This window comes from Nelusetta ayraudi, unplaced genomic scaffold (genome assembly GCF_046127955.1).
Source record: "Nelusetta ayraudi isolate G7.1 ecotype Tasmania unplaced genomic scaffold, CSIRO-AGI_Nayr_v1 ptg000048l, whole genome shotgun sequence".
NCBI classification, from domain to species: domain Eukaryota; kingdom Metazoa; phylum Chordata; class Actinopteri; order Tetraodontiformes; family Monacanthidae; genus Nelusetta; species Nelusetta ayraudi.
In genome coordinates, this window is record NW_027466098.1 from 7,232,744 (window position 1) to 7,254,621 (window position 21,878).

The following is a 21,878-nucleotide window of genomic DNA, read 5'->3' on the forward strand; positions in this document are numbered from 1 at the left end:
AAATAAATATGATACCAAAACAAAGACCCACTCTAATGTACAAGGGAAAGAACACATCAACAAACATTAAAATAAAAACAAAAAACTGCAAAACAAACAAAAATCAGCTTTCAGCTACAAATAAAATTTAAAAATCAGTTATGCCAAGATTGGCAAAAAAAAAAACTAAATGCATGTCTTGTGTGTCTCTACGTGTATTATATGGTATTGTAGCAAGTCTGCTGTTGTGTTGATGTTGGGTGCTGTTAAGTGCAAATGTCCTGAAAGTTCCTACCTGTTCTGTTACCTAAATGCACATTGAGGGTTGGGCTAGGCATGAGTGGCTGAGAGGGGAGAGGGGGCGGGACTGAGGTGAGAAGGCAACGACGACTGTGGCTGTGTCTCAATTCAGGGTCTGCATCCTGTGTGTGTGCGTGTGTGCCCCTGGTGAATGAGTGAGAGCTAGTGCCTTTATGTTCTGGATTGGCGTGCTTAGGGCCGGCAGTAACCGGAGTAGTGAATAAAAGAACATCGCTGGGAAAGTCTTTTTTATTTCACCTTCTGGCTGGACGTTACAGTATTCATTATTCCGCTCATCCCGCTATACTATTACTATACGCGATATTATTATTATTATTATTATTATTATTATTATTATTATTATTATTATTATTATTATTATTATCATTATAACTCTGTGACTGTTTATTTCCGGGATGTGCGCTCAGGGGTGAAGTGCCCAGCGCAGGTAGACAGTTCTATACATGTTGGCTATTCTTGTGTGGCTTTCGCATAAATAAATAAATTAATTAATTAAGTTAAATTAAGTTAAAATAAAATAAAATAAAATAAAATAAAATAAAAATAAATCGGCTTCCGGAAGGAAAAAAAACGGCTCTGCCAATCAGGAGCCGGCTCTTCGTTCTTAGAACTGGTTCGTTCGCGAACGACCCATCACTATGTGGCTTATCCAGTCAGAGCCCTCGACGTCATCGTCAACAGGAAACGGGGGAAGCGTCCTTGGAGATGTAATTAGTATTTGAAGTTTCGCATCTTTGTCTTCTCTGTTGCAAAATGTCCTAATTCTGATCCATGAAAGATACGCCCGCAGTAGGAGAGACTCCAATAGAACCCGGTTTGACGTTTAGGAGGTAAAATATGCTTGACGGCGGAGTTGCTCTTCAAATGCTTAGTCTTCCATGCTAACACAAGTAGCAAGGTGTCGCCCAGCTAGCTAACGTTAACTGTTGAACGATATTAAAAGGCTCCCTCGCTCTGTCATGTTCTCATGATAGATAATCCTCAGACTTTCCCTCTCAACCTCCAACTGATATTCAAGGTTGGCTTTAGAAGCATAGCTATACACACCTAAATGTTCTTCTACCTGAACTCAATTTCAGCCTTTTTGCACCGCTGACGATTAGAAATAAAGATATGTACATTTCGCTGAACGTAAAGTGTAATCGTTCGGTGTTCTCTTAGATAAACGAAAACCTATCGTGTAAATATCTAATAACATGTCAATCTTTCTCTGTCTATGTTGTAATTTTCTGTTTTTTGAGCAGTAACCATGAGCGGTGGTGCACTCATAGGGGACCAGATGATTCTGGAGGAGCTCTACGATGAGACCTATACACCCACTGAACAAGGTAGACAAGGGATGAGAAACGTGAACATGAGCACTGAGCATTGTTGATTGAGTACATGAGAAGATCCTTAAATTCATTCAGAAAAGTGCTGTAAGGTGTTGACAAAGGTCTAAATTATGCAGATCAGAATGTTAACATCAACATTCTGATTCTACCTTCTGACCACAGCAATGTAGATCATCCCAGTTAATAATGTGATTCTACCTCAGTTGCAAGTAGTAACTAATAACTCAATGATGACTATGTCTTTAGTCACAATTTATCATTCTGTCTGCCTCAGAGATCCTAGAGTATGCCAGAGAGATTGGCATTGACCCCAGCAATGAACCTGAGCTGCTGTGGCTGGCCAGAGAAGGCATCGTAGCCCCTCTTCCCCCCGAGTGGAAGCCTTGGTAAGGAAACGATGAGAAAGAAAGGTGAAACGTACTGATACCCATCTCAGGTTTGTGACAACACCAGCAGCCAGGTGTTTGCAATTTTTTCTTTACAAATCATTTGTTTCACTCCCCTCCTAAACAAGTGAAAACACAACCTTGCATCAGTTTTAAGAAATAAAAGGTTTTTCGGGTGTGACTGTAAACAGAGGACTATTTTTTTTTCTTCTGTAGATAGATTGAGTTTTTGTCGGTGCTGATGCAGGGCTGTTCCGCTTGGCAAAAGAAACTTCTTTTTTTTTTTTTTTTCATGATCAATTTCAGTCAGTGTTGATTCTCGCTATCGCTTTTACATCCAACAGCCAGGATGTGACGAGCGACATTTACTATTTCAACTTCTCCACGGGCCAGTCCATCTGGGAGCACCCGTGTGATGAGCACTACCGGAACCTTGTGGCGCAGGAGCGCAAGCGTGCCCTCAATGCCACCGGAGGCGCCGGTGTGAAGAATGACAAGGAAAAGAAGAAAAAGAAGAAAAAAATAAAGAAAGACAAAAAGAAGGAACCACTTGAGGTTGCACTTACACACACACAAACGTTGAACTTAATGATGTTTGTTGGTGGAGCTCTTGAAAGAGGAGGTTCATTTACGATCGTTATCTTCAGAGAATACCATTAGGTGACATCCATGCGATAAGGCCTTTTAGTCCAAGCAACCTTTCCTGCACGTAACGTACAAGGAACCACAATATCCTCTGATTTAGACGAGATGAACTCAAAATATTGTTTGTATTTCCAGCTATCAAACGCAATCGCTGTTTTTTCTTTTGCCGCCAGCCATGCTTGTTTTGGTGCGTCGTCGCATATCCATGACCTTGCATGCACGACTGCATCAACATTATTTGTTTTTGGTTGTTTTTCTAAATTTCAGACATTTTGTGGATAGTAAGATATTTTTATCTTGCAAAATATTTCAGAAAAGTAATGGAATCGTTTCTTAAAAAAGTTTTATTTACAGTAGTGGATTTCTTAGTAATAGATTACTTGCCAACACTGGATGTGCGTCACTTTTTTGGTTGTGTCTTCCACTGCCAGCCCCTGAGTTCGGTTTTGGGAAGCCAGATGTCCCCACTGGGCAGCCTGGCTCCTCTCAGAGGCCTGGATGCCCCTGGGCTCGTCTCACCACCCGGCTCAGCGCCTGCCCTCCGCCGCCCCCTTGGCAGCTCAGGGGAACTGGAGCCCATAAAGACACACTTTGAGGTACGGTCCGCGTGCAGAATGAAGCACTTTTGACCTGCCGATCTACTCCAACACCAGCCTTTACATCACCTTTGCACCTTTGCCTGGTGTGTGTTTGGCTGTCAGGGCCCGCGGGGCAGTGGAGTGTCAAGATTCTGGGCCACCAAGCAGGAAGAGAAAGTCTCCTTCAATCTACCTGACTTTGATTATGAGGACGATAATGATGATGGAAAGTCTACAGATATTGAGGTAGCAGTGTGTATATATATACTGTATATATATGAAAAAAGCAAACTAACACATTGACGAATACAATCAGCCTTTTCTCTTTCCTTTGGATGTTGATCAAAGCAAATATTGTCATTTATTTTTGCAGCCCAGTCCTCGAGGCTCTGACCGATTGCTAAAGAACATTCATCTTGACCTGGATGCTCTCGGAGGAGGTCTTCACTATGAGGTAGACGGCACAAAAACCTGGGAAATGAGTGCAAAGTGTAATCAGCAGTTTTTGTGCTTTACCTTTGACTTAGTTGCAATTTCCTATTATTTTATATAGTTGGATTAAAATATTTGAGTCCAATCGAGTGGAGTGGTTTAGGGTATTGAGCTGGTGTATTTTTTTTGACAGGAGAGTGTGGCCAGTGGTGAAGTCCTGGCTGAAGAAAGGACTGAACCGGAGTTGCAGGACCTAGCACACTCGGTGGAGCACAGTCCAGAACCACCCTCCCAACAGGTAAACACACACACACACACACACACACACACACACAAACTGCTCTGCTCTGCTCTGCTCTGACTACCTGCATGACATAATTTGCATATTGCTAACAGGTGATAGTTGCACCAATACATTTTTCAACATATCGACTTGATGACGACATTGTGCGACATTATGAACAAAAAAAGTGGTTTGTGTGTTGAGGGTGAGAGGCAAGACACACCAAGCAAACGGGTGATGCAGAGATGCCATCATTGACAGTTTGAACAAAGAATCTACATTCCATGTTCCTCATCCCTGAGACCCCTTTTCTCTGAACTTAAGCCCTGATTAAGCTTTGTCTTATTGGAGAGAGTTTTTTTGTTTATTCGTTTATTTCTGCTCTTTTCTCTCGTGTGACCCATAACATTCTTACCTTCTGTCTGTGACCTGACCTGTGTGTGGAAACAGCTGCTGTGCTGCTGGGATCTGTCCTACGGACACGGCTGTTATTGTGTTTTCCTCTTTATTCTGTTGTCTTCCTACTGTCACTGTTACTGCTTTGCTGTTTGAAACTGAACTATGGTAGCCTATACCAAAGACGTCTACGGGAGAGGATTAGGGCTACAAGAAAAGAAAGAATTTGAGAAAGAATTTTGTTTTCTCTCAAGTTTCCAATTCGAAAAAAAAAAGTTGATCGAGATTGAGGTTGAAGACTGCATTTCGTGAATGAAGTCGAAATTTTGCAATTAATGTCAACGTAAAGTAAGTAAAAAGTTCAATAAAAAAGCTCTGCGCTCAAGTCTAGTGGAGCGCTTCAGTTTTGGCCAGCTTCCTCATTACTGTGGGTGGACCTAGTGGGATACACCTGTTTTCGGAAGTTTACTTTTAACTGTGGCTAACTGGGTTAACAATTTCCACTTAATTTGCGTTGACTTTCTTCACAAAATTTTGTCTGGTTTTAAAGTCGAATTTATTCACAGAATGTTGTCTTTTTTACATTGACCTTTTTCCCGAAATGTTGACTTAATTGACGAAATTTCAACCTAAAACTCGGCTGCAACTCTTACTGCAGAGAAGACATTTTTGCTGCCCAAGTGTTTAAAAATAAAACAAAAATAAGGTTAAAACTAAGTAAGAAATTGTCTGTGGCGTATATGGGTTCTACAAATGAAATTTTTCCTTTTCCTATTCAAAGCGACCTAGAGATTTCACATACATGATCCATTGTAACATATTAAAACATCAGTAACTTCTTATCGCCGTATTTCTATCATTGGGCAAAAGTGATGTCTACATTAGTTTTCAGCTCTTATTTTCTTGGCCAGTCTTCTTCATTTTGCCTCCCCGATGTCCTCTTCCCTCACTTTCCCGTCTTCATTCCTTTTGTCTCCCTTTTGTCTTTGCATGCTTTCCTCACTGTGCCTCTCTTTGGGATGGATCCATGCTGCCTCCTCATCCTCCTCCTCCTCCCCCCCGCCCCCCAAGTCCTCCAAGGACTCTTTGAGGGGCCGACGCCTTTCCTCACTGAGCAGAGACCACGTCAGTGTGGAGGAGGCAGGTCCCGACAGCCCAGAGTCCGAATCTGAGAAAGCGAACGAGAGGGGAGAGTCGAGGGAGAAAGACGTTCCGAGAGATGGGGGGGGTGGAGAGGATGCACCGGGGGGGACGGAGGAGGTACGGAGCGAAGAGTCAGATGGGAGGAGGAGCGGCAGAGACGAGGGCAATCGGTTGGAAGTTGCGCAAACAGAGAGCCAAGGAGTTGAGAAGGAGGAGCGGACGACAGCGAGTGGCAGGGCGAGCGAAGGAAGCGGCAGAAGTAGCCCGTCGCAGGAGGCGCAACTCCGTCAGAATCAGGGGTCGCCTGGTCGAGGTGAGGATTCGAGCGCGAAGGAGAAGCAGGACTGCGAGGGATCCATCGGCAGCGTCGCCGAGGACTCCTTCGCGAGCGATCACCACGGAGCCGGTGAGGCGGGGGCTGGCGGCGTGGAGAGCGAGATGGCGGAGGTGGTGGAGGAGGATGAGGAGGAGGAGTCAGGGGGCGGGAAAGACGGAGAGGGAGACGGCGAGACGGGCGGGGCGGAGCCGGACGAGGGGCCGGACCCCCCGGACGCTCACGGCGGAGCAGGGGACAGCGGCCGGGGCGCCGGCGAGGCCTGTGAGAACGGGCTCGGACCGGGCGAGACCCCAGACCCGGGGGGGCGGAAACCGTCCGGGCAGACGAAGACGGTGACGAGCAGACCCCCCCCGTCTGCAGAGGTAGGGCTTCGGTGCTGCCGCAGCGCGTGCCTCGCTCCCTCGTCCCTGCATGTAGCTCCAAGAATCCAACTCCACTACCTGAGGGGCTGCCTCTCTCTCTCTCTCTCTCTCTCTCTCTCTCTCTCTCTCTCGTTCTGTCGCAGTAGGTGTCAGACACCACCGGGGGAGGGGGGGCTTGGGGTCACTGTCACTGGGATAGTCGGTCGGCCGTGTAGTGTTGCAGTACTCGAGATTGGTCTTAGTCTCAAGGCCAGCATCGAGACCACTTTTGAAGGGACTCGGTCTCGTCTCCGTCTCCAACTGGCCAGACTCTGGGTTTTTGATCAAGACCAGTCGAGACTACCCACCCCCCCACCCACCCCACTTCACACCACAAGCGTAAGCTGAGCGTGTGCGAGTGTGCATGTTCACGCGAGGCTCAGATTAGCCACGTTTCAGAAGCGACCCAGAAGCGTAAAGACGTGACAGCGTGGTAAAGAACGCCGCCGCTGCATCAATCGCAGCAGGTAGGATCGATCAAGCAGGAAGTCAATGGTGTATACTTTGTATGCATGCATACTTTAAATACCGGCATTTTGTATGATACCAGCAGTCTGGTCTATTATTATTTTTCTTTTTTACACACAGCGACACTTCGACACGCTGTCGTTTTCTTTTCAAATACACTCCAAACTGCCTGGGTTGTCGCGTGGTCTTGCAATCCTCGCGTGATGGAGCTCGGAAACGCAGGCTCTGCTGACGCTCCTGGTGTGATTTGGGGCTCAGCCAACGCTGCAATGACAGATAGTAACAGGAAAGACAGGAAAGACCCCATATTTCTAGTTAATTTGTGTGTTTGTTTGTTTGTTTTATTTTATGGAGCAAACAACCTAATTGTCCGTACACATTAGGCATAGTACACACAGAAGTATATATACACAAAATATACATCGGATATGAATTGATGCAGGAGTTCAGGGTTTACGGGCCATCATAACAGTCTGTAAATTTCTTTAAATGTGGAAATGTAGAAATATAACGAGGGAACAATGCTAAAAGCAGAGGGTACAATATTGATATTATGATATATGATATTTTTCCATTTTTACTTTTGAAAATGGATCACAATGGCTGTCAAAGCAGAAAATTGTTACTATACTGAAGTATACCTTGCTGGAAGGAAATGCTGCTGTCCCATATATGTAGAAGCAAACTTGAATTGAAAAAGAGATACTGGTCATTTGTTCTGTTTTGTTGTGATCTTTGATGTATATGCACTCTTGGTCTGGTCTTGGTCTTGTATCGTAAATGTCTTGATATCGTCTCGGTCTCGATGCTCTCCAGTCTTGATAATGTCTCGGTTGGTGCGGTCTTGACTGCAACACTTTGGCCCAGAGAGGATCCAGCCGAGCCCCTGAGGGACTGGATTGGAGAGTTTTCTGCTCCCTTTGTGTTGGTGGTTGGTGTGAAAGTAAAGCGGGACCGTCGTCTCAAGTTTTGCCCGTCCGCTTGCAATTGTTGCAATCCGTCTGTGCCGAGTGATTTCCCCCCCCCCAACCCGGAAGCCCGTCGGTGTCGTGCATGTTTGCGTGCACACTCCGCATGGCTTCCCGTTGCTGTGACAGATGACATTTCTCATTATTATTATTTTTTTTTTTTTTTTTTGTTGCACCATCCCTGATAGTATGTTTTTCTGCGGGTCGTTCCAGGGGTCCGAGGCCAGCAAAAAGACGGACGACGCTTCTTGCTTCAGAGAGGTCAAGGTAAGGCGATCACTGCCCATCCACAGCTTCTTAGTCGTTCTGGCTTTGCCTTGATCCTCTTAGGTAACCTGAAGCTTTTTGAAAAAAATCAGGACACCAGTGACCTTTCGGGCTCAGTCGGCTCTTCAAAGAAGGACGACAAGGATGAAAGTAAAGAGGAGCAGAAGAAGGAGGCGTCAAAGTCCAAAAGGGCGGAGACTGCCAGAGGGTTTGTTCATGTTCATTTTGATATTTTGAGCGGAAAAGATTTATTGTACGGCATTTCCCTCCTCCTGAGGCATTCTTTGAACTGACTTTTCATTTTTCAGAGCAGTGGTTCTCAACTGGTGGAGTTTCAGGACCTTAGTTTTTCCTGGTCATGAAGTCGCGGCCCAAATTTATTCCACGGCACTCAAATGTATTCCACAAAAATTGAAACACTCGCCCACTTTCTATCATTCTAGTGAATAAAGCATGGAAATTATTTAATTGAATTGTGCGTCCTGCAAAATAAAAGCCCAGCATATAAACGCAAAAGTAAGAGGCATGTTTTTTTAATTGAAGGAGAAAATACAGATTTGTGTACCAATTTAGGGAGTAAAAGTAAAAAGTTGAATGAAAGAATTTCTCAATTAAAGTACAAACACCTAAAAAAAAATCAATTTAAGTACTTATAAACCTGTTACCAACTGAAATATTGATATGCAATTAAAATACAATTAATTACAAAGGCGATAATTAATTTGATTAATTTATTTTAATCAAGTCCCACCACTAACATACATATATATGTGTGTGTGTGTGTCTGTGTGTGTGTGTGTTTATATATATGTATTTTTTTTTTTTAATCCTCTCCCTTTAAAAAAATAAAATAAAATAAAATAAAAAGTAAAACTACCCACGCCTCACTTCCTCCTCAGACACCTGCAGGGGAAGGGGAGAGACTCTGCCTCCAGTCATCAAGTCGACAGACTCGTCCTCCACCAGACCAGCCCTTCGTCCTCCCTGTCCAACGTCCCCCCCTTAGAGCAGGACGTCGGGCTCCATCTGAAAACTGGGACGCCTGCGGGCCTGCAGAGGCCTGAAACATCCAGGGGTCGGCAGGGCCGCACCTGCGGCCCACGCCTCAGAGAGACCGAGTCCCCGTCGCCGAGCCGGGAGAGCCCAGCGGAGGACGAGTCCAGCCGGAGAGACTCTCAGAGCGCAGCGAGGAGCGGGAGGCGGCGGGAGGAGTGCGACTTGGAGGAGAGGAGTCCGTCTGAGGCGGGGGAGGGGGAGTCGGGGGAGGAGAGGAGGGAGGTGCTGATGGCCGACCGTGAAGTGGCGGAGGAGAGGGAGCGTCTGAAGGAGGCGAAGGAGAGGAGGCTGCGTCTTCTGCGGGAGGAGCTGAGACGAGAGGAGGAGGAAGAGGAGAGGAAGCTCAGGGAGGAGGCGGAGGAAAGACTGAGGTGAGCAGAGGACTGTGCCATGCTAGCAGAGATGTTTCCTAGACACCTGAAATGTCTAGGTGACCATCCTATGCTAATTGTTACAGCAGTTGTTTGTATTTATTACATGTTTTCAGTGTGACCTTTTAACAGTCGACCTGTCAATGGGGTCAGTGTTAGGGTTACATTGAAGGTCCTCTCTGAGTGTCTTGTTTCCCAAAGAACAGAATTCAGGTGAGTGGAAAAACAAAGAAGATACTTTAATCAACAAAGCTCTGTGTTGAAGCAAGGAAGGCCTTTGGTCAAGTTAGCCCAAACCCACCTCTGGTCACCACGTAACTCCGCCCCTGCACGTTAGGACCTGATGCTCGGCAGAGAAAAACGCAAAGTGAATTATGTGGGTGACAGGGAAGACGCAGCGACCTTTGGCCACAGCTTGTCCTCAGTGTCAAACATGTGACTTCTTGGACAGTCAGTAAATGTCACTGATGCAACCACGCTGCCAATTCTCCGTTAGGAGATGTTGACTTCGCTACATCGTGGAAAATATGGGGTGGAAAAATGCACCCCATACATGTTGATTGTTATCTGCCCCAATTATACTCAGTTACTGGGCAGAATTATTCATAAAGTCAGACCGAGATATGCAGGTGAAAATGTCATTGGCCCTATGAGTGAGTGTTTGCACAGTTTATTAAAGCATCACTCTCCACATAGTATAGAATAGAACGCCTTCATTAATCCCACATTGGGGAAATTTGCATAATTACAGCAACAGTATAGTGCAAAAAGAAGGAAAATTATATTAATTCAAAAGAAATAAAGAGATAATAAGTAAGAGTAAGATTTTTGCACCTTGTGAACAGTTGGATTATTTAGTTATCTACATATTGACACATAACGTCACATCACATCACCACCGACAATTTACTCAAGTTGACTTGGAGAGAAATCTCCTGAAAAAAGCTTCTGCGTTTGCCTGCTTGTCAAGGGACCTGCGGAGGCGCCTGCTGTCCAAGAGGAACGAGGAGGAAACCAGGCTGAGCCAGGAGTCGGAGAGCCTGCTGAGGGAGCTGAGGGAGTCCGCCCAGCAGGAGAGGGAGCGGCAGCGGAGCAAACTCAGGTCAGGCAAACCACCAAATTAAAGATAAAAATGAAAGGGAGACGTGGCTCTCACACTGGGAGGTCTGATGCAACATGATAGACCAGGATGAGCACTTCCTAGACCCAGGTGTTTTTTGTTTTTTTTCTCCTCCATTCATTGTTGTCCCAAGGGAGGAGCCACATGCTGTAGGCATAGTCTTGCTATACCTTAGTGGTTGGGTTACTGAATAAAAAAAATTCCAACAAATTTGTCTGTACACCTGTCAACATAACAAATGTGTCTTCTGGCACTAATGAAGAAGAAGAATTGTATTATCACCATGTCCATTTCTCAAGTCATTTCTCAAGACAGTCGTCATCTTCAATTATAACAGTCTTTGCAAATCAACAGAGCTTCAACCAGTTTGCTTTAAATGCCACTTTTTTTTTTGTTTCCGCATCCAGAGACGAGAGCAAAGTGCTGCTAAACGAGCTCAGCGACACGTTGGAGGCAGAGCGAGCGGCGGAGCGGGAGCGTCTGGAGGCTAAAAAGATGCAGGATGTGGAGCGTCTGAAGGCAGAGTTTGAGGAGGAGCTCCATGCAGAGAGGACGCGGCTCCAGAAAGAGAGGGAGGCCAAACTGAGTTCTCTGAAAAATCAGGTGACTGGAGAGAACGCTTGCTAGCTTGCTTGTGGTTGACTTCATTTGTTTCAACAATACGCCTGGTCGCTATTTATGTTCAACATTTGTTGAATGGTCTTAAAGGTCAGTGTGTCAAGTTTTAAAGGAAGCCCGCCTGACAGTGCCTTTGGTATTTATGGCCCTATCAGGTGGGCTTCCTTAAAACATGACGGTACGAGATAGCAGCTATCTAGGAGCAACACCGTAAAGCTCTGTGTATGTTCTTATATACATGAGAACTGTTGTAAGGGTATTTATTGTTTAGTATATACTTTTATTAATGTATTTATGGGCAGCATGTTAAGCTCGTACCAATATAAAATCATAAAGCAGGCCAAATTTTACAAACTGGAACTTTAGCTTAAATCTTGCAACAACAAAAAAAAAAAAAGATGTTTTCTTCAACTGGATGAATATTGACTGAGGATGTGCTTGTAGCTGATTTACACCGTTTGATCCTTTTAAAAGGTCAAAATCACAGAAAGGAGGCCAGGGCACGTTAGTTCCCGGTCTGAAGAGCATCTGGAAGGATATCAGCAAGAGGTTCGAGAACACAAACACACAAACACTCGCACTTCAACGCGTACACTCTGACTATTGACGGCATTTAGTTTCATGTGCACCTTAGCCTGTGAATCCTAAGTTAATTCTTCCATCGACTCTCGCGGGGACGTAACTGGCTCCTTTTTCATGCCGCGCGCTCTCCACCCTTTGTCCCTGCGCAGCTGACCGACATCCTCCAGGAACTGCGCGAGGACGTGCAGCAAGATCACGAGAGGAAGCTGGAACAGCTGAGGGACGAGCACAGGAGAGAGTTGAAGAGCATGAGAGAGAAATACCTGGACGAGGTGAGAGGGTGGCGCCACTGGCGTGCAAAAAGCTATCACATTTATCATTTGGAGACTCGAACCGAGGGAGAATCCTCGCTTTGTTTGCTCCTGCGTTTCCACGCTAAAGACACTACGCGCGTTTTACGTGTCTCAGGAAACGGCGCAGAGGGACCGCTTGTCGTCCGCCGTGCAGGAGGACAGGGAGCGTCTTCAGGCCTCGCACGCCGTCCAACTGGAGAAGCTCCGCTTGCAGCACGACACCGAATTCCAGAAGCTCCAGCTGATGCACTCGCGTAAGGTGAGGCCAAGTGAGAGGCGCAAGTGCCACCGAAATGCTGGCGGTGACGTCAGGAGAGGAGTCCGTTTGAGGTGGAGGAGGGAGAAAAGGAGAGGGAGAGGGCATTTACAGGCCTGAAATGAAATAAAATATATATATATATATATAAATTAGGGCTGTCAAACGACTAATATTTTTAATTGTGATTAATCGCAGAACCTTCATAGTTAACTGCGATTAATCGCGGTTTGAATTGCATGTGATTTTGCATTTCAAAATTGCTTTCATTTTTGAAGACTTACTGGATTTTCTCGTGTTTCTTTGAGCGACTTCCTGTCCAGCTTGACGCGGAACACTTTGGTTCATTTCCAATTGACATTAAATTATATGTTTTCTACATAACTCTAATACACACACACACACACACACACATATATATATCCATATATATATATATCCATATATATATATGTATATATATATATATATATATCCATATATATATATATATATACATATATGTATATATATATACATATATATATATATGTATATATATATATGTATATATATATATATATGTATATATATATATATATATGTATATATATATATGTATATATATATATATGTATATATATATATATATATATATATGTATATATATATATATATGTATGTATATATATATATATATATATACATACATATATATATATATATATATATATATATATATATATATATATATATATATGAAGTGAAGTGCTATATGTTTATTAAAAACATATAGGCATACAATTCACACTGTATATATATATATATATATATATATATATATATATATATATATATATATATATATATATATATATATATATATATATATATATATATATATGTATGTATATATATATATATATGTATATATATATATATATATATATATATATATATATACATTTTAGATGAGATCAAGTGGAACATCAGAGAAAAAAACCTGCTCTCCTCCTACTAGAATTTACCAAGTGGTCCTTCAACAAACAAAACAAATGGACAGGATTTCCCCTGTTGTCTCCTCCAACAGGAGTCCGAGATGCAAGAACTGGGGGATCAGCTTGAACTGAGGGCCAAAGAGCTGAAGAGCCAGGAGGCCGTGCTGCAGGCCCAGGTACTTGAACCTGCGCTGCTGCACTGTGGAGTCCAGTGATCCAGTGAGCCTCAGATGCCCCCAGTCAAACCGACGTCGACTGACGGCTTGTGTTGTCTGTCCTCAGGCGGTCGAGCTGAAGACCAGGGGGACGAAGCTTCTCGGGGAGGAGACGGAGCTCGGCAGGCAGTCAGAGGTGGGACTCTTCTCAGTCTTCCAGGTCATCTTAATGTAGAAGGGTGGAGTTGGGGCAACTGGACTTCTTGTTCTTGCGATCTTGGAGATGTTTCGCCAAATAACAAGTCCAGCTGCCCCAACTCCATCCTTCTACACCAGGCAAACTACAGCTCAGAGGCCATATGCAACCCGTGAAGCTGTTTAATCCAGCCTGCCGAACTTGAAGAAGTTCTATTAATAGTAAGGAAGTCATAAAATAGCTGTATTTCATCCATTTCTTCAGTCTTTTAAGAGTCATTTCAATGAAGAGCTAAATACCGTGGAGCTTCATAGACACATATTTGGTTGCAACACTTTGGTTCATTTCCAATTGACATTAATTTACATTTTTTCTACAAATCCCATTGACATTCCTTTCTCCTATGAGGTGGGTCACCAAAACCCAATCATCTGCCCCTCTGTCAAATTATAGAACCCATTGTTCCCCACCAGTGAAAAAGTTTTTCCAAAAGTGTTCCACACCTCTATTCAAATACCGACCCGGTTCATCCATTCGAAGATTCAGAGCCTCCCCTCTTTATTATTTCCCTACGCAGACGCTGCCCAGGCTCCTCCAGGAGAGAGACTGGCTGAAGAAGGAGCTGGAGGGCGCGCTGGAGGCGCAGCACCAGGCCAGGGCGCTCGCGCAGATGGCGAGGGAGGAGCGGGACGCGGCCAAGGGGGACGAGGGACGGCTGCGGGCGCAGAGGGACCGGGCCATGGAGGAGAGCCGCCGAGCCAGAGCGGAGAAGGAGCAGCTGGAGAGCCGAGTGTCCCTGCTGCAGGAGCGATGTGAACTCCTGGCTCGGAGAGTCAGGTCCGACTTCTTCTTCTTCTTCTGCTACCCGGAAGCCCGGCTGAACTCTGCTGCGGGTTACCCAGACTCAGCTCACGTTTCTTTCTCTCCGTTGTCTCTTCGTCCCCTCAGCGAGGCCGCTCCCTCCTCCAGATCGGAATCCAAACAGGACGGGAAAAGGGCGGCGGAAGCGACGGCGTCGCCGCCCGCCTCCAGAGACTCGCCCTTGCACGTGGTCGACCTGGACGAGCCGCCGCCCTCGGCGTCCGACAGCCCCAGCAGCATTGACGAGTAAGAGCGCAGAGCAGAAATCAGTGTTTTGAATTTCAAGCTTCACGCTATGCTTTTTTATTTTCAACTCGCATCGCAGTAAACTGCATTGATGGCCATTGTTTTAACATTTAACTATGAAAGCCAAGTGCCTGGAATAATAGACTGACGTGCAGACTCTTATCCTTAGGATAAGGATTAAAGGTGCAGCGTGTAATATTTGGAGGTTTTGAAGAAGAAACAGCAACATCAAGTGGTTACACTTCAGATTGCAGCATCTTTCGCTCTCCCTCCTCCCCCTTCCTGAGCTCGCCAGTGAGCTACGGTGGCCTGTGCACCCAAACCTGGTTACCTCATCCACCTTCTTCTTCGTTGGTTTATTTGAATACATGAGCAGTCACACGAACAGCGAAACATGCTGTCAGGCAGCTGGATTGTCCACACCGGGCTACCTTAGAAATATGGTGGCGCAAGATGGCAGCTAACTGGGACCCTTGGTCTATGTATATTCTTATATATAAATCAGAGTTGTTCTATGGGCAGGAAAACCAAATTACTTTTATTGTGCTGCGATTATACACTTTTATCAATGTATTCATGGGCAGGAGATTAAGCGTTTACCAATATAAAAATCATTCATCAAGTCAAATATTACAGACTGGACCTTTAAATCACTTCACAGTGCAGTGCAGTTAAAGGGTTCTTGCAGGGGTCCCTCCCCAACCAGGTCCAACATTTTGCCTGGCACGTTGGCGGACGGAGGTGCAATCGATCAAAGTATGAGGGAGGCAAGCGGGAATTCATAGAGGCAACTCGGAGAAGGAAGGTGTCGATTGAGTTGCATGTTGAAACACAAGAGAGGAAGCGAAGCGCGCTTGGTCCGTCTCCATTGGTGCGGGGCGTCACCAAGGAGTGGCTCTTGACCACAGGGGTCACCAACCTCTTTGAGCCTGAGAGCTTCTTCGTGGCCTCCGAGTCCATATGAAGGGCAACCAGTTTGCTGCACTCTCCTGAAATAACAAACTTTCTCAGTTGTGTATCATCATTAATGACACTGATCTATGTGAAGACACTCATCACGTTAATGGGTTCTCAATAATCATCAACGATGACTTAACGAGGTTGGATAAAATTTAATTTTAGACACAGCTCAACGAGTGGTGATATTGTCAGAACAGGCCCGCAGGCAACTCATGAGGTCCTAGGGGGCGACGTGGTGCCTGCAGGCACCTGCTCCAGAATAAGAGTAGAATAAGCAAGAGGGCCGAGCCTCCACCCTTGAGGGGCCCCTTCCACTTCCTGTTTGAGGGGCCTTCTCAGGGGCAGTCAAAACAGCGAGCCCAGCCGAAAGCCAGCAAAGAAACAGAATTGTGTTGAGAATCTGGAGTTTTATTGCAACGGTCGCCCGACGCTTCTGTTTTCACGATCTCAACCCCGCCTCCTCTTCTGTGCGTCCGCAGGTTCAAGCGCTACATCTCCTCCCACGGCGCCTCCATCCAGAAAACCAAACTCTTCCTGGAGAGGGAGAGCAGCAGGCTGGTGGAGCGGCAGGCGGCTCTGAGGATGGCGCAGAGCGGCTCCTCGCTGGTCGCCGACCAGGAGGGGGCGCCGGCCGAGGACGTCCTCAGGAGCCTGCAGCAGGTAAGAGACGGCGGGCGACGCGAAAACGCTAGCGACTCTGCCAAATCCCAGCGGGCCGATAGTTTTGCTGTTCTCTCTCTATTTGCGGCAGGAGGCCGAGACGCTGATGGAGCGGCAGCAGACGGTCCAGAGGGGAAACTCCTTGCTGCAGAAGCAGGAGGAGCAGCTGCAGGAGCTCATCAACTCAGTTGCCGAGGAGCTCGGAGAAAACGTCAGTCGCCAAAGCGTTTGCTGGAAGAGATAAAAGGATTAAAAGGAATTAGTAAATTTGAGATGAGACGTTGGTGCGGGCAGGGATTTCTAATTTGAGTTCCTGCCGCTCTCTGTTTCGCCTGAGCACCTTCCACCCCCACAGCATTCTAGTCAGGCCCATTCTGAACTAGGTTTAGGGAGAATGATTGAGAAGTCTGCCAGTGATCAGCTGTTTAACGGCACTAAAGCTAGCTTGCATTTTTGCTCTCAGGGCTTGTTGTGAGGAATTTGCTCTTTCTTTTTTTTTAAATTATTTTAGTCTTTGTTTTGCTCTTTCTGTGACTTTTCATAGACGTTAAAAACACAAATCCCCATCTAATGATAATAATAGTAATAGTAGTCATAATAATTCCAGAGCTGGTCTTATGTCAGGGGCAGTATTATTATTGTTGTTGTTGTTATTATTATTATTATTATTATTATTATTATTATTATTATCATTATTATTATTATTATTATTATTGTTATTATTATTATTCTTGTTATTATTATTCATTTATTTATTTATTTATTTTTGACAAAATAAACAGAAAATAAAAACAAAGTCAAGGAAACAGCGAAAGAAACAACCATGTTTCTCAATACTACTACTACTAATAATAATAATACATTTTATTTGTTCTCAGCTTTCAAGAAACTCAAGGTCACCTTGCAGAAAAATACATATACATACATACTGTAATGTACATACATATATATATATATATATATATATATATATGTATGTATATATATATATGTATGTATATATACATATACATACATGTATATATCCATATACATGTATGTATATACATACATGTATACATGTATACATATATATATATATATATATATATATATATATATACATGTGTGTGTGTATATATATATATGTATGTGTATATATATATATATATATATATATGTATGTGTATATATATATGTATATGTATATATATATATGTATATATATGTGTATATATATGTATATATATATGTATATATGTATATATGTATATATATGTATATATATATATACATATACACATATATACATATATATATACACATACATATATATATATATATATGTATGTGTATATATATACATATATACATACATACATACATACATACATAGATATACATAGATAGATATAGATAGATATACATAGATGTGTGTGTGTGTGCAGTTGATCAGGTGGGATGGCACATCTGACCAGATGCGGCAGAAGAAGAAGAGGTTGTAGTGGAAGTCATGGTGGAGGGACTTCCAGCGCTGGTAGCAGTAAAGTGGATTTGGCTGCACTGACCAGTGTGTTTTCTTATTTATTTCCCCCCCGCTGTTTCCAGTCGGCTTTTGAGGACCTCCCTCGGGCGCCCGGAGAAAAGAAGGTGACGTTTGACGTGACTGAGTCGGACCTGAGCAGCTCCGTCGGCCCGCCCGTCCAGAGAGGTGACCCGGCCGTTCCGCTTTCCCCTCCGCCCCCCAATGTTGTATGTTTCTGACCCCCCCCCCCTCCCGACACCGTTCAACCCTCTCCTTCATCCCTCTTCTCCCTCAGCCCTCGCCGAGTCCCTGCTGCACATCACGGCGCAGCTCAACTCCGTCCTCAGCGCCTTGGTCTCGCTGACGCCGCGGCACTGCGCCTCCCCGTACGCCTCCTTCCCTGCGCCCTCGGCCCAGCCTCGCTCCGACCCCGCGGCCCACGCCGCCGCGGGCCAACACCCCCCGGCCTGGAGCTGGGCTCCCCACGGCTCGGCCGCGGCCGCGCCGCTCTACAGCACCCCCATCACCAGCGAGCTGAGACCCTCCCAAGAGCTGATGAGCAGTCGCTGGAGCCAGATGTTCCCAGGTACAGCCGCACTTTGCAACGCTGCCTCGTGTTGTTGTCTGGGATTTTCAATTGCCGTCTCATTCTGTAGCAGCAGCCGCGGATGCGATCCCGACCATCCCGACCGCAAGACAAGCTTCATCGTACACGTTGTACACACCCACCAGGTAACCGCCCACCGCTCACCTCAAACTGCTGGAGCCGTCTGAATAGACGGAGCTATTAGGGGCAAACAGCAGGGGTGGGCAGACATCTTGGCTTGGGCCAGCACCCAGCGCGTACAGCATTAAAGTGTTTATCGTAAACGACTGCTCGATTACAACGAGCACGTCTCACTGCTACCAGCCGATTCGTCAGCCTTTATTCGTCTTTTCATTTCTGCAAACATGCATCCACCGTCTTGCTGTAGCTCCGCAATCGTAGGCGTTGCTCGTCGGCGTGTATTTTTAAGAGAGCGCCATCTAAACTTGTGTTTCTCACCAAGGTCGGCGGAGGCGGACAGCCAGAGGCTGCAGGGGCTGATCGACGGGAACAAGAAGTGGCTGGAGATGCGCAAGAAAGACGCCAGCACGTATCCTTCAGTGGCATTGGTGCATGTTAAGGTGGTTTGATCCAGTCTTTCCATTTCCACATGATGTGTGAAAGAGCTTCTTATAGCCTGATCCTGCTCTACACTTCTCCTCAAACTCAGCCCTGGTATGACCGGGGTGTCGGTTGGACCTCAGGCTGCTGTTTGCTCCCCTGTGTTCTCTTAGATCCTATATCTTACATCTCACATCCCCTATATTACTGAGATGAGATTGCGCAAAGGCAAACTGACTGACTTACCGGTAGTCATTTGGTCAACATTGCATCATTGAGCAATCATCAGGCAACTTCTCGGGACAACTGGTTGCAGTCAGAGAAAAGAGGGCTGAAGGCTTTTGCACACCGCTCAGTTAGGGCTGTGCGATTTTGGACGCAAATAAAAATCCAATTTCTTTTCTCTGAAAAGTCTATTTTCGATTATTTTTTTGGGTAAAACTACAAAAGACAATGGAATATTTTATTTAATTATTTCAAATATTATTTTTAAAGAAAAATAGCAACCAAATTTCCCTATTGGTAGTGAAGTGCAACTGAAAGATACTGCAAATCCTCCTTGGGTTTAGTGACAACATTTACAGTCTTGACCCAACAAAGATGAATCCCTTGGGATTAATGACGTCAGAACCTCGCTTTCACCAAACCTCACTTGAAAATAAACAGGTTCTTCATAAACAAAGATGACGTTTCCTTTATTTGGGAATAAAGTGAAAACTTAAGAACCAAACAGCAACAAATGAATCCACCTGTGGATGAAGTGACAGCCTGAGCTGTCTTTCACCAAACATCACTTTCAAAATAAAAGGGTTTTCTATCATCTTGAACAACGATGAATGAATAGAGTGCAAAACTTTCACATTTTGTAAATTGAAGCGCTTGACTAATAAATCCAATTTTGATTTGAAATCGATTAATCGCACAGCCCTACGCTCAGTTTTACATTTGTTAAGAAAAAAAAATCATGCTTAATTTTCTCCTTACTGCACACTTGTGTGCCACTTTCTGCTGGTCTGTCTGTCAGATGTCATTCCAATTAGATATATTCACATTTGTGGTCATAACACGACAGAACTGTGGAAGAGTTCAAGGGGTGTGAGCACTTTTTCAAGCCACGAGAGCAAGCATGACCGTGTTTGCTATGTTTGTGTATCAATTCAATATTTTACCCACACCCTAATTCCAAATTAGATCAACTAAATGTCTTTCTTTCTATCTAAGCAACTTAATGGCATGACATTTATACTGGAGGGATGTCTTAACGATTCCAAGAATTCTTGGTTGTTCGCACTGTGAGGTTCACACGACACACCGTCGTTTGAGTCCCAGTGATCATTGTTAACGGATGCCGTCGCTGTCAAGTCGAAAAAGTCTTCAATTTGCCGGTCTGATTCGTTTTCCGCTCACAATCACAGTTTGCTTTTCAGCTGCTACAATCTTTAACTCTGCTCTCCAGACCTCTGTTTACTCGCTATCAGGTTCCTCCACCCGAGAGCGGCCTTGTCCAGCTGGGCCTGGGCGATAACAACCAGATCAGAGTCTACCATTATTGATCGCGTCTCGCTCAAAATGTGGCGCCGCATGCGTCACTTGAGGACTTCGGAGGCGCAGGGTCAACGGTCGTCCCCCCCCCCCCCCCTCCCTCCCCGAGTCCTGTGCCGCGTGTCTGGAGCAAAGGTTTCCAGACAGAGTCCGAGTTCCTCGGCCGCGATTGGAAGAAAATGATGAGTGGCCAGTTGACTGTGCCGCACGGGGCTGAGGTGAAGGGGGAGGCAGCTCAGCTATCAGGCAGCAGAACACATGCCCTGTCCCAGAGAGTTTGTCAAGACAATCAGTGTGTGTGTGTGTGCGTGCGTGTGTGAGAGAGAGAGTATTTAACGTTTACTGGACTGTTATGGGAGCAACGCATCGTTGCATTGACTGGTCAAGGGTTTTTTTTATTTTTATTTTATTATTTTTAACAACACTTGGGTTCACTTCCTGGATGTGAAATTCTAAATGTTTCAAAGCCACTACCCGATTTTGTAAATAGGATTTTGTTCTTTATTGATCGACCAGCTGCTCCAGCGTTGCATTTTAACATATAGGAGTGTCAGGTTATGGAAGCGCATTGCTGCCACAATAGAAAAAAAAAACAGGGCCCAGTTTCACGTTTTAATGCGAAACTTTCATGTTTTAACGTGATCATTTTTTTACAAAATAACTTGAAACTATCACGTTATTTCCTGAAACATTCATGTTACAACGTGATAGTTTTCTCGTTACAACATGAACCTATCACGTTATTTCATGATCATTTTTACGTAGAATCGTGACACTATCACGTTTTTCTATAATGTGAAAGTTTCAAGAAATAACGTGATAGGTTCATGTTAGAGCGTGAAAATGATTAAGTCACGTGATAGTTGCACGTTTTTATTTTCAGAAAAAAAATGTAAAGCTATCACATTATTTCGTATAATGTGAAAATTTCTGCAAAATAACGTGATAGCTTCAGGTTATAACATGAAAAAACGTGATAGTTTCCCGTTTTTATGTGAACATTATCACAAATAAACGTGATAGTTTCACATTATAACGTGATACTGAGCCCTGTTTCGTTTCCTAGCATGGCAGCAATGCGCTTCCGTACCCGGTGGCCGCAAAATCTGTGGGCTTTTCTTTTAACTTATATACTGACACTATAGAAATGCAAGTCAACTTGCTATTTTTGATATTGAGACATGTATATGTGACTTATATTTGTGAGGTCAATCCCCTTTCTCCGGATTAGCGTGTCGGTGCGCCTACTCTATTTGTGTAAACGGATGCTGTATTTTTTCATGAAGTACTTTAATAAAAACTATTTTCTAGACACACGCACGCGTATTCTTTGACTCACGATAGTTGTGTTTGCGTTGGCGCACGTGCAAACTCTCATGTACGTACAGTACTTTGA

The 21,878-nt window shown here is 44.6% G+C and overlaps 1 protein-coding gene across 6 annotated transcripts; it reads left to right on the forward strand.

The window, feature by feature from the left end:
• Positions 1 to 942: 942 nt before the first annotated feature.
• Positions 943 to 21,794, forward strand: cep164 (centrosomal protein 164). Of its 6 annotated transcripts, none has more exons than XM_076036000.1 (28): positions 943 to 1,130; positions 1,545 to 1,628; positions 1,909 to 2,020; positions 2,365 to 2,575; positions 3,097 to 3,261; positions 3,367 to 3,489; positions 3,617 to 3,697; positions 3,869 to 3,973; positions 5,426 to 6,196; positions 7,885 to 7,938; positions 8,031 to 8,146; positions 8,838 to 9,365; positions 10,336 to 10,467; positions 10,893 to 11,088; positions 11,578 to 11,652; positions 11,835 to 11,957; positions 12,094 to 12,237; positions 13,277 to 13,387; positions 13,494 to 13,562; positions 14,140 to 14,399; positions 14,511 to 14,669; positions 16,109 to 16,289; positions 16,381 to 16,500; positions 17,877 to 17,979; positions 18,089 to 18,379; positions 18,450 to 18,525; positions 18,843 to 18,929; positions 20,397 to 21,794. In XM_076036000.1, exons 2-28 carry the CDS (start codon positions 1,550 to 1,552, stop codon positions 20,491 to 20,493), a joined length of 4,569 nt encoding a protein of 1,522 aa, XP_075892115.1. In that variant the 5' UTR covers positions 943 to 1,130; positions 1,545 to 1,549; the 3' UTR covers positions 20,494 to 21,794. The 6 variants fall into 6 exon arrangements, with proteins under 6 accessions (XP_075892115.1, XP_075892116.1, XP_075892117.1 ...); XM_076036001.1 differs by having other exon boundaries at positions 18,453 to 18,525; XM_076036002.1 differs by having other exon boundaries at positions 18,456 to 18,525.
• The last annotated feature ends 84 nt before the right edge of the window (positions 21,795 to 21,878 follow it).